Source organism: Maylandia zebra, linkage group LG7 (genome assembly GCF_041146795.1).
Source record: "Maylandia zebra isolate NMK-2024a linkage group LG7, Mzebra_GT3a, whole genome shotgun sequence".
In the NCBI taxonomy this organism is placed as follows: domain Eukaryota; kingdom Metazoa; phylum Chordata; class Actinopteri; order Cichliformes; family Cichlidae; genus Maylandia; species Maylandia zebra.
Window position 1 is genome coordinate 62,314,054 of NC_135173.1, and position 20,174 is coordinate 62,334,227.

Below are 20,174 nucleotides of genomic sequence, written 5' to 3' on the forward strand. Positions count from 1 at the left end.
TATCCCAACAGAGTACCTGATCATGGGCAGGGCGTAGGTGTTGATAGCCCAGATCTTGTTCTTACCTTTCAGCTGACTCCTCAGGACTTCCCTGATCCTCTGCAGGTACTTGGTGGTTGCAGCTTTCCTAGCGGCCTCTTCATGGTTCCCATTTGCCTGTGGGATCCCAAGGTACTTGTAGCTGTCCTCTATGTCTGCAATGTTGCCTTCTGGTAGTTCGATCCCCTCAGTTCTGACTACCTTCCTTCTCTTTGTTATCATCCGACTACACTTCTCCAGTCCGGACGTCATTCCGATGTCATTGCTTTATTTCCTGGTGGTATGGATCAGTGAATTTATGTCTTCTTCACTCTTGGCATACAGCTTGATGTCATCCATGTGGAGGAGGCGGCTGACAATTGCTCCATTCTGTAGTCAGTATTCATAGCCAGTCTTGTTAAAGATCTCACTGAGGGGGTTCAGGCCTATGCAGAACAGCAGTGGGGCCAGTATGTCCTTGGTAGATCCTGCACTTGATGGTGACTTGTGCTATGGGCTTGAAGTTGGCATCTAGTGTTGTACCCCACATTCCCATCCCCGTTCTTGATGAAGACTCTTAGGGTATCTATGTGTATAGCCTATATACTATTATTAATTCATTATGTAAATCTCCAATAATCTAGGAAAATGAAGGCCATGTCAAAGTTTTTGCGTGTCTTTTCCATGCTGTTATCCTTGTATAGTTTTTGCTGTTGTGCTGAAAACTCAAGGAGATGAGTGTCAGGGTCAGGGTGCTGTCTCACTGCAGGGAATTTTCAGGCTGAATCCTCCTGAAGGTTCCCAAGCTCAGAGAGAGAGTTAGGAGAGAGAAAAAGGCTTGGACAGGTAAATGTAGGAGATAATGTGTGTGTGTGTTTTTTTTATTACCCAGATTATTTTAGAGTAATGAATTAGTTGTCCATGTTAAACAAAGTGTCACTAGTCACTATGAATTTGTGCAGTTAATATGTACTAATACAGTGATTAATTTGATTAGTGTGATATTTAGTTTAATTCATAATTTATTTTTGATTCTTTTACTGTATATGGTCAATTTTTCAAAGCTGGAGGCATATTTAAAACGTCTTTTGGGTCTTTCACCTTCCCTCTGCTTTTACCATCACCTGAGCTGCCACATAATATAAATGGTAACATTCCATAAAATTGCAAAGCCTAAAAACAAATCTTTAATATGCTCTGTGAATTTTTATTTATAGACATTTATGACAAAAATAGCTGGCTGTGTCACTGAATATTGTGCAAGTATCATTTTGTTATACCATATTCACAATGGACCAGCATTATGGTTTGGCTGGGGCGTATTGCTAAATTCTGGAAATTACTGAGGCTCCATGAGTCACCTTTTCTGAAAAAAAAAAAACAAGCATCTCTTACTTGCTTAATAGCTCTGTTTAACCCAAACCTCAATCTTTTGCTAAATTGAAACAAAAATAATCCCATGGAATTAATTTTGATGGATTAAATAAAACTGATCAATTAAATATTACATAGTCTCCTATTTCACAAATTGCTGTGAGACAGGGTTGAATTGGAATACATAAGAAAAGAAAGCTTGACCGATTTTAACAATAGGAAGAGTGGGCATTAGCAAACATACAATTCAAGAGAACGTTATGTAAACAAATTCAACATAAAAAGTTATGTCAATTTTCATATGCACTGACTGACAGAATGATGTCTTGCAGCCAACCAAGACTGCTTTGGCAACCATGCTTTGGAAGGTGAGTGTCTGTGTACAGTATGTGCTGTGGGCTAAAACCCTACACAGTCTGTTTTATAGAATTACAAAAAAAAACCCCTAAAACAAACCACCTCACAGGCAACAAAGCTTTACCTGTCTGTGTGCTCTCCCTGCATTTGCATCAACTTCATTCCCATGTTTTGTTTCTACCTCCAGCTGTGTTTATCCATGTGATTTCACAGAGCATCCACCTATGTTTGCTAAACCACCTCTAATGAAACCTTTAGAAGATTTATGTATTCTCTGGATAATGATCTGCGGTTAAATAAACCTTGTTTTATTCATGTTTTGTCTGTCAGTTGCAGAAGCGACTGCAGGTTCCCCTTTGGATGGAGGAAACATAGCACTGGCCATTTTCATCCTCATTCTGTTGCTGTCTGTGCTGCTGGGAGGAGTGTACGTCTATGTCACTCGGTAAGATCCTAGACCATGAGATTTATATACAAGGGTGAGACCTTAATTGTTTCTGACTGTTATTGTCTTGATAACATTTGTTTGATTAGCACAGTCTGGGCCACAGCTCATACTATGCAGGCTCTTGGTCAGAACCCCATTGGTGTCACCTTTTAACTCACTTACTGCTATAACTGTAGCAAAAAGTTAGGGGTCTTTCACATAATCTAGACCTCAAAAGTAATGCAACATATTTGTTTCTTAGAAAACTAGAAGCAAAGTCTTTGGCAGTCGCACACTGGCGCTGAGCCATTGTGAAGGAACAGGTACTAAAACTCTGAATTTGTGTTTTTTTGTGTCTGTTTTTTCCTCATTATGTATATTAGGTGCAGATATAACTCCAACTTAAGGCTGCCTCTTATCTACCCTCACCCTTACCGACAAATCACTGTGGAGACAGAGTTTGACAACCCGCTCTATGAAACAGGAGGAGTAAGTTCTATTCAGTTAAGTTCAAATGAATTGAATTGAATTTTATTTAGATACTGCCAAAATTGCAACAACAAATACCTCAAGTGTGGGGTAAAAGCTGCAGGAGTACATTCAATGTGTCCATTCCTTTGATTTAATAATTCTCATTTCAATTACAGCAGGACACTCGAGAGTATGAAGTATCGATATGAGAATCTTCTCAAAAGATATTTGTGAAGCGTGACAAGACTGACCGCCCTGACCTAACTCTTCACACTCTCCTCTCTCGCTTCTCCACCCAGGAGGAGGCGATGTAAATACAAATAATGATGTCCAGCCCCTTCTGCATTGATGGATCCTGTTCTCTCCTTCTCTGATGTGACAGCTTTTGTAGACATTATGGGAATTATGAGAGGTTACTTGAACCAAAAAGAAGAAAGACAATTGATAGTCAGCAACTGACCAGTCTACCAGTCTGGGAGAGGTTGAATGATAGAGGAAATGGGGAAAAGGCCCAAATAACATCTGAGAACATCAAACATGGGTCATTTTCACACATGTACTGCAGTTCCTAACTTTTCTAGATAATATCTAACTGAGGTCCGAGAATTGGATTGAACATTAGGCAGCCATTAACTTGCCAGCTGCCTAGTCTGTGTGATAGCAGGGCTAGTGCACCCACTAGTGCAAGTAATTGCATGAGTGTGTGTCATATGTGCTGCCTAATGCACACTCTATACAAGCAACTTTCTCACCTAAAACACATGAATCATTTTCCAGAAAAACAAATTCCTCTGAAGTATTTCTTGTTGTGTATTACATATAAGGAAAATATGGAAAATATTCCAGTTAGGTTCTTGTGAAATTGTCTGAAGTTCATGTGAGAAAATGGCTATTGTGGGAAATGAAGGAGGGAGGGATAGGAAATGAGAGAAATGTGGGTATCAAAGCACTTTTTAGTATATTTTTCTTGACTGTAAAAGTCTTAAGAGGTGAAGTTATAATCCTTAAGATTTAACAGATTTTTGAAACTATTTATCATGATTTTCTTTTCTGCAGTAGTCTTTGAATAGTCTCAAATTCTGTAATCTCTATAAATTAATTACCAGTTCCAGGCAGCACTCAAATTGTCTTTACACAAAGAAGATATTCACAGAAATCAAGATTCACAAGTATGCACAGCAGAGTGCCGTATCATTAATCAAATATCCACTTAAATGTTGAGAAATTTCCAGAAAATCTGCAAAGGATCCACCTTGTTATGTAAATATAAAGAGCTGGTTTATAGAGGTTAGCAGTTTTGTTCTGTGTTCCTCTCACTGCAGAAGAACAGTTAATGTGAAAAACATCTCTAATGTATTTATAAGTTCCTTTTCTGTACCAGATTAAGCTTAATGTTTATACTCTGAAACACTGTTGAGCTAGTTTCAGTTTGAAGACTCCAGTTTTAAAAACTGAGACTTGTGACTGTGAAACAATGAAGCACATATGGCTGCCACCTAGAGACTACTTATATATTTGAAATCACACAAGTATGTCTTTCATTCTTCTTCTGTTGGTACTCTTTTCCCATTGCCATGCTTCCTCAGGATATGGATAATTCTAACATTACCATTGCATTTACTTTACGATTAATTCCTATCTGTGTTTAAGCAACTTTGACTGATTAGCACTTCTGTGCTATTTTCAGTAAAAATTTACCTCAGCGCACGTATGATCAGTGTACATGAATGGTCATTGTGATATGCAGGTTTGTTTGTATAGACACGGGCCGTTTCAGAAACTGGATAAAAACAGCATTTCAAAAAACTTTTTTTTTTTTTACCTGTTGTGTAGTTGTAAGCTAGCTTTCTAGTAAGTTCCTGTTAAATTCAGCCTTTGACTGAATTCTGCAGAAACTCCAAGAAGCATTTTTTATGTTATTTCCATAAAGTCTCTCTGCTTTTTTCTTTTCATCTTTGTATGTTTATGATTCAGGACTTCGTATACAGTGGTCTCCAAAAGTATGCTAACAGTACGGTAAAATTTCACTTTACTTTAGCATCCATTTTTATCACATCATGCTAGCACACCAGCTTAATGGATACAGAACTTCTGCAGAATAAGAAACAATAATATGAACATTTTCAAACAGAATTTATAGTGACAACCTGTTTCAGATGTACCTCAGATGTTGGTGCCCAGTGCCCAATGGAGCTGTATGGTACAGCTCATCTGATAAGTGTGGATATTTTCAGTAAGGTTATACTATATAATCAGTCTATTACTTAACGCTAGTTAGCTGATATTTGTGTCTTTGTGTTGTACATATACACTTTAGGAAAACAACATGCTAAGGATGCTCACTAGCATTAAAAATTATTTTATGGCAACACTGATCTTACTTAATACATCTATGGTCTGGTAAAAGCGCCATTTGTTATTACTATGGTAAACACAAGTGTTCTTACCCAGGACTGAAATCTTAAGGATTACAACTTCTAAAATGTCATATAGAATGCTAAAGGTGGGTTTATTTCACATATCCATTTCATATTCACATTCATGAGTCATGAAAAGTCCTGTCTTTTCGTAAACTGGAAATCAATATTTAGAAAAAAGTAAAGGTCAGTGCTTTCTTTTATTTGTTACCCAGTCTGACACAGGATTTGCAGTACTGTTGTTATATTTCTCTCACATGTAGTTCAATTGATGGACTGTAACAGACTGGCCTCAGTATTGCTGGGTCTGGACTAGCAGCGTAAATAGTGTAGCTGTAGTTAACTTATTGGTCTTCTGGTACAAGCTCAGCAAACCAACCAGATGATGTATTTATTTTGATGTACTGTACATGTGATGTTTTATGCAGATAGATAAATGTACATTTTCATTATGAGAATACAAATGTTAACAGTTTCCCTAAATAAATGGTAAAACCTTAAAAACTTCAAAGGATTCTTTTCAAACACTGAGGTATTTTGTTTTGTCTTATTTTGCTAAAGGAAACCAATGGAAAAATGATTACACCTTTTTTTTTAATCCAATGTCTAGCCAGACAAGACATCTGATACTCCCAAAAAGTTGATTTTGTTCATCTGGACGTAGCGATTTCAGTGGAAGAAACATTTCATCACTCATCCAAGTTACTTCATAAGTCAGCGTCCCTCCTTGTACAGGATGTGACTTCCTTATCATTGAAAGAGTGGTTACTGGCCTGTAGGTGTGAATAGACTGCGGAGTCCTGGCCTGACGAGTTAGCTCTTTTGTGCTATCCACTTAGCCGGAGGTTGCTTGGTTTTCCTGATGTATAAATCATGGCTATCCTCCTGGCACTTAACAGCATACACCACATTAGTGTGGGCAATCGTGGCTCAAGAGTTGGGCATTCCTCTTGTAATCGGAAGGTTGCCGGTTCAAGCCCCGGCTCCGACAGTCTCAGTCGTTGTGTCCTTGGGCAAGACACTTCACCCGTTGCCTACTGGTGGTGGTCAGAGGGCCCAGTGGCGCCAGTGTCAGGCAGCCTCACCTCTGTCAGTGCGCCCCAGGGCGGCTGTGGCTACAATGTAGCTTGCCATCACCAGTGTGTGAATGTGTGGATGATTGTGTATAGTGTAAAGCGCTTTAGGGTCCTTACGACCAAGTAAAGCGCTATACAAATACAGACCATTTACCATTACTCAGTTTGTGCCAGTTAGGGGGGACATTTAAGAGGTATACTGTAAATCAACACATATGTATTGACTCTCATTGTATAAGTATTGACTCTTACTCTGTTTGTGCCAGGGAATGGATCCTTGGAGTGGACCAATTTTTGGCGCAGTGTATTTTAGAGCTTGAAAGCCACAGAGACACAGTCGGCTGGCTGTTGCTCAGGTGGTACCGCAGGTCACCTACTAACCCGGAAGGTTGGTGGTGCGGTCTCAGTGTGCTCCAGTCTGCATGTCAAGTATCCTTGGGCAAGATACTAACCCCATGTTACTCTCTGATGCATCCATCAGAGTGTGAATGTTAGATAGGAAGCACTTAGAAACAGCATTAAAAAATGCTTTGTGAATGCACAAGTTGTGTGAAGCCCTTTGAATGCTCAGAGTAGAAAAGTGCTATACAAGAACCAGTCCATTTACCATTTTGGGAGAAAATGTATCTCAGCTGTTCCAATAATCCTGACACATAAGGGATCACTGAGGGTTTTTGCTTAGGCAGCAGTTGTCCTTCTTCTCTCCTGGATTGTCTGGGGCATTCTTTAGGTGCAGGTTTGACAAATGTCCGGCTTGGATAACCATATTCACTTAGGGCCTTCTTGATGTGATGTTCTTCTGCTTCCCTGGCAGCTGTTTCTGTGGGAATGGTGTTCTACCCTCTTTTAGAGTTGGATGTCTCGAGACCGGTCTTCTCGAGGCCACTTTTACGTGATCTTGGTCTTGTCTTGGTGTCGACGGACTTACATGTGTGTTTATTTCATATTTTCAGTTGTTACCCTCCACGGCTAAATAAAGCACTCTAAATCAGTTTCAGTTATGTAGTGATGAACACAACAATGGACATAAGGGGCTTCTTTCAAAGAAATAACTCAGGTAGATGTTATTTTATATATTATGCTTTGTATGTTGTTCAGTATATTTCTATGCAAAACAACAGGAATTTCAATACACAGCAGTACAGTTGAAACCAGATATTTACATACACTTTAGGGAAAAAACATAAAAAAAATTTTTTTTACTGTTAAACATCAATTTAGAGTAAATTTTTTTTTTGTTTTAGATAAATAAATATTCAAATATCTTTTGAATTAGTTAAATGTCAGAATAAAGAGAGACAGAGCTGTCTATTTTTTTATCACTTTCATCAAATTTAGGAGTACATATACACTAAGTTTACTGTTAATTAATAAGAAAACTCCAGACGATTCCATTCCAGCTGAAGAAGCTTCTGATAGGTTAGTAGAGTCCATTTGAGTAAACTGGTGGCACAGCTGTGGATGCATATAAGGCAAAACACAGAGCCTGTTTCTTTGAAATGGGAAAATCAAGAGATATCAACCAAAACACCAGGAAAAGAATTGTGGACCTCCATAATTGTGGCTCAATTTTGAATACAATTTGGTGCCATTTGCAATTAAGAAATACATAAAATTTCTCTCTTTACTCTTAAATTTAACAAATACGTTTTTAATATTTAGCAATCTAAAAAAATAAACATTTAGTCTGATTTGATGTTACAATTAAAAAAGTGTTTTTATCTGAAGAGTATGTATCTGGTTTCAACTGTATATATGATGATGTTGGTGTTTGGATTGATTGTCAGCACAGAGAGGGAGATGGAGAATGAGGACAGAACAGAGATGGAACAGGAGCCAGGTGAGATAGACATGTTAGTCAAATGGTTGTTTGCCAAAACTCATCAGAACATGTATCTAGTACCTAGTGTATCTTTTTAGATACCATTTGTTACTTTTCAAATTCTATATTTGTTAAGTTATGCAGGCTTGTTTGCACAACAAGGCTAAATAATTATATAAACTTTTCTGAATCTAAATAGTCTACTTTGGTAGAATTAAAAAATAAGTGTAGTGCAGGTCTATGATGATTTTTAGTGCTACTATCATCTAGTTCTGATTCTGGTTCTCTCTTGGTTAAATCCCAAGTAGTCCTGATTTTGAACTGTTGTAGTCCTGTTTTAATTCTGGATCAGTTCTGGGTCTGGTTGAATTGGGGTTTAGTCCCTGTGTCTTGATACAGCCCTCATTTTGTTCTGCATTAAAAAACTAGTTTAAGGTATTCTGCATATGTGATATATATTTTTTTCCTATATGAAGTCATTCTTTTTTTTTTACAAAACTCAAAACACAGCCTAATAAATCTTTCAGCCCCCCTGGGTAGTACATGCATACTACCCTTTAGGGCTAAGCCCTGGGTGTATAAAATGTCTAGCTCCGCCTCTGGAGTCAACAGTATCCATGACACACAACGTAACGTTCGATGATGTGTCATGCGCAAAAGCATCAGCTCTAAGAGCCGTGCTTAGAGAGTGCTTTGTAGTGAATCAGAAGAGTCGACTCCCATTGAGCGAGAGCCGGCTCCTCACTTAATTTCCTTTTGCTGCTCAGCTCTCACACAGTGGCTCAGCTATGCTCCAATCGCTCCATATTGTGGTCAATCACATGCGAGGATATAGGATAATATCATTATGTAAAAAACAGAGAGGGTGAGAGACGCGACAGTCAAGTGGAGCGTGCGTCTGTCCTCTCTGTAAGTGAGTGAGACAGTAGACAGCATTGAGGAGGACTGTGCGAGTGCATCGCAAAAACACATAAATATGCCTGACACCCATAAACGAACCAGCGGTATACGGTATACACCTTATGATGTCCCACCTCTAATGGGTGTCCCCCAGGGCACCCATTAGAGGTGAGGTATGACTACCTACCTCTAAGTCAGGGGTAAGGAACTCCAGGCCTCGAGAGCCGGTGTCCTGCAGGTTTTAGAGGTGTCCTTGATCCAACACAGCTGATTTATATGGTTCTGATTTAAAGTTCCCTAGAGGCCTGGTAATGAACTAATCATTTGATTCAGGTGTGTTGATCCAGGGTGAGATCTAAAACCTGCAGGACACCGGCTCTCGAGGCCTGGAGTTCCCTAACCCTGCTCTAAGTGTATTAACATTAACAACCTCAATTAAATGTAGGTAAATTATGCTTAATATATTATAAAACACACACCACACAAGAGTTTTCCATTAATTAGGGGAGACCGGGGATAGTTGTAACATTTTTGACATTTCTGTCTGTAAATTGAAGCTCTTTTAAGGTAGTGGATTCAAAATGTAATGCAAAGTATTTTCATGTCTCTGCTATTAAATAGTGCAGCTATTTTCTCTGCAGCACAATTACCCATTGCATGGTATGGTCTCAAACACGAAGAGTGAAATGTTACAATTAACCCCATAGTCTGGGTTAGTTGTAACATATCCTGGGGTAAAATGTAACACAATGAAATAAGGGTACTAACAAAACATTAACATGTAATCTTTGTTTATTCAACACATGAATGCACTTAGAGCCATTTGTGTAGCTGTGTGTGTGTGTGACAGAATGCAGAAATCTAGCTTTTGAACATATTCCAACCCCCCAAAAAAGACAAATTATGGAAATTTCTGCAACTGAATATTTCGTTCATTTTGGTTGGTCTTCCTTGAGTTTGGCCTCATTGGCTCAGTGGGCATTATAACCTACAACTCTTGCACCAATTTTGAACATAACAATGAAGCTGAAAAAATGTAGTTGTTCACCAGCATCGCAATTCCATTACTTTTTATCATGGCTTACCTTGGTGTGGTTTGCAAAGTGCTTCAGAAAGATGAGGAAATCTGTTTCTTGCACCCATCCTGATTTATTTCCACTACCAGTACTTCCTACTGGTCCATCTCTGACACAGAGGTCTGCATAATGTATGTGTGGGAACACAAACAGTGGAGGAATTGTGTTGCCAATGGCATTAACCGCATATACAAAAGCGACCAGTGAACCTCTCTCTGCTGATGTCGTTGCCCCAACTTGTTTAATATAAGTTAAAGTAATAGTGTGGTAAGTTGTAACATCTGCATTATTGTTACAACTAACCCAGCCTGTTGCTGTTACAACTGACCCAGACTCCTATAGCCATGAACTAGCTAACATTACAGCCAACGGCTAAAACATTAGCACTAAAGACCTACACAGAATATATCCCCATAGACATACAAATAACATAATTTAAGTTTGATGAGTTTAACTGCAAAGCAGATAATGCTATTACAAATTGAAATAAAGTAGAAAAACTTACTTTTTGGCATACAAATTACTTTTTTTCGTGTTAAATTGTCTGTGTTTGACAAAATGTGCTGATTTTTCACATGTGATAGCGGAACTGAATTGGGCATGCACAGGATGAGTCACATCATTTGAAACTTAGCCCTGATTGGAGAAATTGGAAGTGTTACAACTGACCCACGTTACAACTATCCCCGGTCTCCCCTACTTCTCATTTATTTTGTAACAATTGTAACAAGCAATTGTTATTATTTGAAGAGTTTCAGTCAGGTTTCAGAGCTGTTCACAGTACAGAAACTCCTTCAGTGAGGGTTTAAAATGATCTTCTTATGGCGTCTGACGGTGGACTGTCATCTTGTCAGCTTGTCTTGCTGGACCTTAGAGCAGCATTCAATACTGCTAACCATAATATTTTATTACAATGACTAGAGCATCTTGTAGGTCTTAAAGGTACTGCGCTACAATAGATTGCATCATGTCTATCTAATAAACTCTCATTTATTCATGAAAATGGGGAAGCTAAGCATCGTTGGCCTGATTCAGTGTTGCCAACTTAACGACTTTGTCGCTATATTTAGCGAGTTTTCAGACCCCTTAGCGACTTTTTTTCCTAAAAAAAGTCGCTAAAAAAAGACGTGAAAGCGCGTATCGCTTTTACTCTCAACAAGCAGCGGGTGCTGTAACGCAGTCAGTTCTTCTTTTACTCTTATGCTGTTTTGTGGATCACAAGGTTTAAAACTACTTATAAACACACACACAAAGTAACTCCACCAGAGTGCTTATTTCGGGTCACTTTTGCCAGTCCAAGCCCGGGTAAAGGAGCAGGGTTGGAATTGTGACATTAAAAAAAACAATAATTGCTAAAAGAAATTTAATTTGTAGTTCTAAATGAACTCTACATGCATTTAGGACGTTTTTTACTCACTTTATGTCTCTTCCACGATGTTATTTCTCTCTCCAACAACGTAGGTTACAATTAGATTAGCATGACCAATTATGCAAATTAGGCGATGACGTCATTTAGCGACTTCTAGCGACTTTTAGGACAGCCAATAGCGATTTTCCTTACTGAGGAGTTGGCAACACTGGCCTGATTAGCACTTGGATTGGAGACTGCCTGGGAATACCACGTGCTCTAAGCTTGAGAAAGACACCCTCCTGTTAAAAGGAAGTTTTTCCTTCTCACTCTCACCAAAGTACTTGCTCAGAGTGTGTCATATGATTGTTGGGGGTTTCTCTGTTTTCTTTGTATTATTGTATGGTCTTGTTTCACCAAGGCAGTATGAAGGCATAGCAGGCAATTTTATTGCTATGCAGATGATATCATGGATAGATAACTTTATCTATCCATGAAGCCAGGTAGCACACACCAAGTAGTTTAACTACAGGACCGAATGACCTCTAATTTCCTGCTGAGGTTTTTGCACTTGGCTGTTTGTAATTTTAAGATATTTCTACAATTTGTGCAATAGCTTAAAATTACAAATATCCTGTCCCACAGTGATGCTGAAATACTAGTTCATGCATTTATCTCTTCTAGACTGGACTGCTAGAATTCATTATATCAGGATATTCTGAAACCCCCCTGAAACCCCCCCTGAAAAACCTTCAGTTCATCCAAAAGGCTGAAGCAAAAGTACTCAAAGGGACTAGACTTTAATGACTACTCTTCATTGAACCCTTGAATTCAAAGTCCTTCTCCCACCCATACAAATTCTTGAATATTCAGACCCATGTTATTTTACAGACCTCACAGTACCATATCACCCCAGTAGAGCACGCCACTCACAGACTGTTGGGTTACTTGTGGTTCCTAGGTCATTTGAAAGTAGAACGGGGGGCAGAGCCTTCTGTCAGCCTGCAAGTTTATATCTGTTAATCAAGTGCAGCAGCGGATCATCATTCTTCGCCAGATCGTCTGCTGATCAACCCCGGTAAATTGGCTTCATAACTTCCTAACTTTATTTTCTCCAGTGATTTCTTTGTGTAATCTTGTAATCTCATCTATTCAGTGATCAGCACCTTTGGGTCACTCTTCACTCCATCTCCATACCTACCTGGACCATCTCTGTTACCGGCCCCTTTTCATGTGCTGCTGCCCTAACTCTTGGACTTCACACCCGTGACTCTTTCTAAGGAAAAGAATGGAACTCACCTGCCTGCCCTCCAGTTGACTGCTGCTGTCTGCTGCACCTCTGGAAGACTCACCAGATTACTCCTCTCCGCTGACTGCCTGCCCACCGACTCCCACAGAGCTTTCCCTCACCTCCACTGCTTCACACACCTGGAACCCAAGTAACACAAACCTCTATCTACGAATACACATACCTTATCATAAGATAAGTACAGCGACTATCTCTGTTCTCTTCCGTTACAGAATAACCTTCCCCTGGCAAACTCTCCTAGTGTCTGGTTTTGCCTGTCTGACAAAAAAATCAGTTAAGGACTTTGAAAATTTGACTTTTGTGTCTGCTTTTGGGTCTATTCTTGCACCGCTCACGACACCTTCAGCTTTCAAACCCCTCTTCTGTGGAACCAGCTTCCAGTTTGAATTTGGGAGACAGCCATCTCTTTTAAGGTTAACCTTGAGGCAACTGTTGTTGTGAATTGGTGCTATATAAATACAGCTGAACTGAACTGAACTGAATTTGGAACGAAATTCCCAAAGACACAGACTGTTTTAGAGCAAAGCGAAATTCTAACCTTGCGAACTTAACCATTTGCATGTAACAGGTCACTTCTGAGAAGTATGATGAGAGTTAGGTCAGATTTGCTTAAAAAAATAGCTTCAGAAGAATGAAATGAAAATGCAATCTCATTACATGCATGTTGGCATCACAGTTCTTCTAAGATTTCTATTTGGGTGTCAGAAACAGAAAACAAATCCATAAAAAGTGTGGACGTGAACCTAACTCTTACACATCTGCTAACACACAGTAGTAACCTGGTGGATGTTATAACCTGGTGGGAAAGTGAGATATAAACTCACTTCCCCTACTCCATACAGTTTTGACTAGCTTTCTATTTGACAAGGAACATTTCTTTGAACAGATAGCTGTTGTCCTGCAAATATACACCAAAGGGTTGGAGACAAATCCTGCCTTGCAGCATTTTCCCAGCCTCCAACACAGTTTTATGTCTCAATTATTTCATCGATTTTATCTATGAATGGTAAAATAAGAGGATAATTCTTGGCATAATAACAATTTCCACAGGCCTTCCTGCTGAGTGTAATTCTACTGATGAGAAGGTTTTAACCAGATGCTTGACAACTGCAGATGCTCTGAATAAACCAAGTGCTAGGAACACAAGTTTAATGATGCAAAAGACATTCACAGAGAGTGAAGTAAATTACTTTAATGTGCAATTTTAAGGGATTTAGTTGGCCTCATTATGCAGAGAAACTCATAATGAGACCAGTAATAGAATGAAATGATTATTATTACAACCAGCTAACAGCATGGGTCAGTTCACCGAGGCAGAAAATGGAACAAACACTGTGTTCAAGTAAAACTTGTGAATTCCATCAAATATATAGAATACTTGAGATACATTTAAATATATGTGTGTTTATATGTGAGAATTGCAAGTCCTTAACCTTTTTCTATAGTTAGTTTTTTGTCCTGCTTGTTATTTTTGGTCTTTCTATGTTCCTCTTCCCCCTCCTCACCAACCTGGTTATGGCAGATGACCAGCCCTTCCTGACCAACTGGAAGAAGTGGTGAAAGTCAGCTGTTGTTGTGAACTGACTATAGAAATCTAATTCAGTTTAATCCAATTCAGTTTCATTTATATAACTCAAACAGTTGCCCCAAGGTTGCTTTATAATGTAGGGTAGACCCTACAATAGTATATAAAAAACCCCAATAATCAAACAAATCTCTTTGATCAAACGCTTGGTGACAGTTAGAAAAAAGCTTCCCTTTTAACAGAAAGAAACCTCTGGAAGAACCAGGGAGGAAACTGGTTGGGGGTGAAAGAAGGGAAAAAATAAATAAATAAATAAAATTGAACTGAATAATTTGCATCTCTTTTGATTACCATTAGTGTTGTTTCTCTCTGCACCATATTAAATCTAGTAGCATTTCTTTTTATTCTCTTTACAATCCTATTTAAATGTCTTTGGAGTAATTTTGCCACATGCTTGGTGTTACATTCATTTATGTGGTTGTGTTCCATCCATTTTTTAGTCACTGTTTTGTTACTGTTTGCTTGACTTTCCAATAAGCAAGCAGTTAGAAAACAGTTATGTCAAACTGAAGCTCTAGATAAGAAGGTTCCAAATGCAGAGGGTCATTTCCAAATGACCCCCTGTCTCCCATGTAGTCCCATTGTTTAACTACTCTTATGAATGGGGTGGCTGTAGCTCAGGTAGTAAAGCAGGTCAGCTACTAACCGGAATGTTGGTGGTTCGATCCAAATATCCTTGGGCACGATACTAAACCCATGTTGCTCTCCGATGCATCCATCGGAGTGTGAATGTGTATGAATGTTAGATAGTAAGAAAAAAAATGTGCTTGTGTGATTGGGTGAATGAATTCGTTGTATAAAGCGCTTTGAGTGCTCAGATAGAGTAGAAAAGAGCTATATAAGAGCCTGTCCATTTACCATGAAGTTTTCGATGTGTATCTGTTGTTGTGTATAATATGAATACAAAATGTGACTCTTTAGGGCTCAACTTAAAGCTCGCAATTAGGTTTTTTTCTTTGGCAGCTTATTTTCACAAATCCTGAGCTCGAGGCAGTAGATGTGTCATGGTCCTGGGCCATGTTGGCCCAGTATTCTTAGTTTTCGTGTGTTTTGTATTTTGTTCTTTAATTATGCCGTGGTTCCTAGGTTCTGTTAAGATGTTCCTTATTTGATTACCCTCTGTGTATCTGTGAGCCCTCGTTTCCCCTCCTTGTGTTTTATTCCATGTTTTCCCCAGTCCGTTATGTCTGTGTTCTCCCCGTGCGCTCTCTCCTCCTGTCTGAACCTCTGTGTACTTCCTGTTTTACTTTGACAGTCTCTCGTCAGTGTTGTGTTACTCCTGCCGTGTCTTGTCATGATTATCAGTGTCACATGTGTTCCCCGTGTGCTCCCACTTCCCTCATTAACTCTCTGTGTATTTATGTCTGCGTCTCCCTCAGTTCTGTGTCGCGTTCTCCCTCATTCATGGCTGTGTGTTTCTCCGTGCAATATGTTATAGTTTCCAGTTTAGTTTGTATGGTTTTTCTGTCCAGCAATAAAGCTGTGTTTTGAGTTCAATCCTGCCTCTGCGAGCTTGCGTTTGGGTCCTCATCCTGCCGGCCTGCATGACAAGATGAACTTGAGACAAAATCTTGTGTTAGTGATTGTCTGAAATCAGAATGTAATTAGAAGCCATTGTGCATGTAATACAATGTACCCTTCTCCCAGAGCCTAATCATATGTAGTTAGTCAGTAGTCTTTCAAAAGGTGCTATATTCCCTAATAGCTGAGTAGTAATGAAGAGTAACCTAAAATAAAAAGTGTCCCTCCTGTAGGGAACAAAATGCATAAACACTGAGTCAGGGCATGACTAATAACTCGGGGGAGTTTGCTAACTATTAATTCATTATGTCCTTACCTCCAAACATGAACTCTGCTATCATTAACCTACTTCTTATACCAGCCAAAGATCCCACACTCCAATCCACTTACTACCCAATCACACTCTTAAACGTAGACCTGCAAAGCCCTTACCAGAAGTTTAGAAAAAAAAATCACTCATTCAAGATACATCCTGATCAGACAGGTTTTATCAAAGGCAGACACTCAAATAATAAAATGTGCAGACTAATTAATGTAATATATTATTGCTCCATCAAAAATTTTGAAACCACAGTTGTCTCTTTAGATACAGAAAAAGCATTTGACCTGGTAAACTGGAAATTCTTATTAGCAGTTCTGCACAAAATTGGATTTGGGGTATTCCTCATAAATTGGATCAAAACACTATACATCTTTCCAAATACATGTCTTAGGACAAATGACCTTACTCCCCAAGGCTTAAATCTAAAGAGGGAACCAGACACGGCTACCTGCTTTCCCTTTTGCTTTTTGTTATTTTTATTGAGCCACTAGCAACAGAATTCCGACAAAAGGTTGTAAGATAAGACTATATGCTGACAATGTATTACTTTTCCTTTGGAACACATAAACCTCTCTTACGTAGATATATAGATAAGTTCTCATCCATCCGAACTACTCTGCGAACTGGAGTAAATCAACAGCTCTGGCCCTGAATTGTAAATTTCAAAAAACTTCCACCACTCCACTGCAGTCTGGTAGCATTAGCTAGATAGCTTAGGGTATACATTTTTCCACCAAGCTCTCAGACTTGGCTCAATTCAATCATATTCCTCTACTATCAATGGTAGAAGATGATCTCACACATTGGAATACTTTACCTGTATCACTCAAGGGTTGAGTCACCACAATTAAAATGATGTTTCCATCTAAAATAAACTAAAAAGTCTCATGCATCTTGAATTTTTTTTATGGAAAAACAAATCATCATGAACACAATGGTGGTCTAGAACTACCAAAATGTTATTATTATTTCTTCTCCAATAGATTGCTATATGTTTCAAAATGCATCAAACCAAGCTCACTATAGAGCCCAAGGGTAGACCAAGCATTCTGTGATAAAGTAAAAATCTTGAATCTGCCTTTCATAAGCTTCAACGTTCAGCATCATAACTGCTTTAAAAACCTTAACATAAATACTTTCCTGACAGTCTTGTGGGAGACTCAAATAACTAAATCTCAATTTGCTCAGTGTAAACTAATGCATATTTGGAACAATCCAGATATCTGCCAAGAAAAAAACAATTACTATATTTTCCATCATGGCAACAAAAGGGAATGAAAAAATCATGAAAATGTTATTCAAGATGGAAACTTTATTTCATTTCAGGAACTCAGGAATGTTGAGAACTTGAAGGCTAAGATCCTGACCAGCACAGCATCATCTTTGCATTCCTGAACCCTTTCTGACTACAACATGCAGAAGGAGTCCAGCCTCTACCTAGAGAAAGAGATGTGTGCCTATTCCAGTGTCCAAAGTAGAAATGGACCGATCCGATATTACGTATTGGTATCGGTCTGATACTGACGTAAATTACTGGATCGGATATCGGAGAGAAATAAAACATGTAATCCGATCCATTAAATATCAAAAAAGCACCTCAGAAAGAGGAAACCAACTGCTGAATAACAGCAGCACGTTTAAGCTTGATAAGCTGTTGTTAGAATTTATATTAATATTACTCTCTACACCAGGATCTTTTTCTACGTAGCTGACGGCTGGTAACTGTGCAGGGGCGGATCTAGCAAAGTTTAGCCAGGGCATTAACTTAATTAATTAATTAGATAGGGCATTAACAGGGAAAAGGGGGCACAAAGACATACTTTTCTTTCTTATTCTCATTTAAAATGTCTAGCTTTTAATAAATAATTATCTGAATCTTACAAAGTTTTAATCTGATGTAAAATGTATAGAAGTCCATTACTGTATATAGTAACTGTTAACCCTTTAAAGCCGGTCAGACTGGGCACGCTCTGTTTTGCGTAACTATTTTTAAATCCCTGTAGAACCGGAACCACATAAGCTAGCGCAATATTTTTTTTTGCATATGAAACCGGAGGAGTTGTACTTACATCTTATGCCATCAGCTTGTCCTATGTCACGGTTTCCTTCCACATAAAGCTTTGCAAAAATTGTATAAAAAGCGCTTGCAGGAACAAAAACATAATATTCCAGAAACAGGCTTTGCCGATCCGATCAACTGTTCGTAACACTTCTCACATTGAAACAGACGTCAGCATGAACGATAGCATGTCCGCCATTTCCTGCCCGAAACCGGAAGTGACGTCATTTTCGCGGAAAATGTAGTTTTTTATTTGTAGGCCTTAAAAGCCTATACTGGTGTTTTTATAAGTTATATGTTTGACTTTATGTTTTTCTGAATAGTTGCTGGGATGCTTAGAACTCAAATTGCACTGCTTAAAATGGTTTATTTTGATGCACATGCTGTTTTCAATCATAGGATTGTTTTTCGTTTTTCCTGCAGTATATAAAAAATTGGTGTATCTCAAAAATAAAACTATGAAGACACTCAAAATAAATTTCCTGTTGTTGTAAACTATTTTTTGCAACTTTTTTGTATTTTAAGTTTTGAGGGATAAACCTCTTAAATTTCTCCAAGTAGAAATATATGCAAAAAAAACCAAAAACGATTTTTTTTTGTAGTTTATTGCACTGTTTTGCAATTAATGTATTTACAATGGACTTAATGCATACATATTATTAAAATATGGGCTATAACAGTTGTATTGATGTATAGCAACTTGAAATGCTCCCAAAAATGGCACTACAGCATGTAAAAATATAAAGTAAGCTCTGGCGGACGGTTCTATGGTAGGTCTTAAAGGGTTAAGTCTAATATACCCTAATAAGCTATAGTACTTTTTCCTTTGGGAAGGTACCATCTGTGCAGTCTGCAATTCTGTTGAAGAAAGATGTTGAATCTATTAAATTATTCTTGAAAAATAATTTAATTCTGTGCATTTTTTTCCCACACTGCATCAAATTAAAGTTGACTATGTCGATTAAGCATCATGAGGTGGAGGGTGGGGGGTGGTTCCCTATTTTTCTTTGCTGGGAGTTTGCAACCCTATTAGTTAGGTTGCTTAATATTTCTGCTAAGTACTTTTTAAAATACCAGAATAGGAAGGATGGTGTAGGTTTAAGTTTATTAGATTGATCAGTATTGCTGAACTATGAAGTATTTTGGGTGCAGTGTACTTTTTACACACAGGTATAACAGAATAGCTTTAGTGTTGTTGTTTATTTAAACTTGAGTATGAACTTATACAAAATGCTGCAAGATATTAAAAAACTGTTTTATTGATTAAAAAACACACTATATCGGATTCATATCAGTATCAGCAGATATCCAAATTTATGATATCGGTATCGGCATCAGACATTAAAAAAGTGGTATCGTGCCATCTCTAGTCCAAAGTACTCCTCATTCTATGTCTCAATTCATTAAAAATAAAATTCCAATAAAGTTTACCATTTGTAAACTTTACGTTAACTAAAACTGAAAGTTCACAGGTTTGGTTGTCTAAAATTTAGATTCTGTCACTTCTGAACCTTCCACTGGGATTTTTTTTTGTACCACTGAACTGGAAGGTTCAGGAAGGTACATCACAGATTCATACATGAGCTAAAACTGCTTCAGAAAATGTAATGGGTCAAATAAGGCATCTACTGGTGTTGTAGATAGCATGCCATTGCATTGAACTGACTCTTTCATTAGCTGTGATTAGAAGGCCAAGATGTATTTTCAAATTTTCACGTCAGACACATAAAAACCAAAATTTCCAGAAGCCTCGCAGTTTTGAACAAAGTGAAACAATTCCTTGATAAAGATGCACTTCGTACTCTGTACTGTACCCTGGTTCTTCCATATCTTACATATTGTGTGGAAGTGTGGGGAAATACATATAAAAATACAACTAATCCATTAGTCACAGTACAGAAACGAGCACTGCGTATTATTCACAAGGCTGGTTATCTAGATCATACTCACAAATTCTTTCTTCAGGCAAAGTTACTTAAATTCCAGGATCTGGTTAATTACAATACATCCATAATTTTGTATAAAGCTTTTACTAAACTTTTACCGGCAAATTTACAAACTAGATTTGAAATTCGAGAAAAGGTTTATAATG

At 38.2% G+C, this 20,174-nt stretch overlaps 1 protein-coding gene across 4 annotated transcripts in view; it reads left to right on the top strand.

The window, feature by feature from the left end:
- The window catches only part of sez6l (seizure related 6 homolog (mouse)-like), a 105,327-nt gene extending 99,736 nt beyond the window's left edge, over window positions 1–5,591 (top strand). For 2 of the 4 annotated variants that reach the window (XM_004569412.5, XM_076886841.1), the window contains exons 14-17: window positions 1,725–1,760; window positions 2,080–2,194; window positions 2,560–2,665; window positions 2,824–5,591. In XM_004569412.5, the coding sequence (XP_004569469.2) occupies window positions 1,725–1,760; window positions 2,080–2,194; window positions 2,560–2,665; window positions 2,824–2,856 (290 nt within the window). In that variant the 3' untranslated portion in view covers window positions 2,857–5,591. The remainder of the gene's footprint in view (window positions 1–1,724; window positions 1,761–2,079; window positions 2,195–2,559; window positions 2,666–2,823) is intronic. The other 2 variants (XM_004569415.5, XM_023154180.3) reach the window with 2 other exon arrangements.
- The last annotated feature ends 14,583 nt before the right edge of the window (window positions 5,592–20,174 follow it).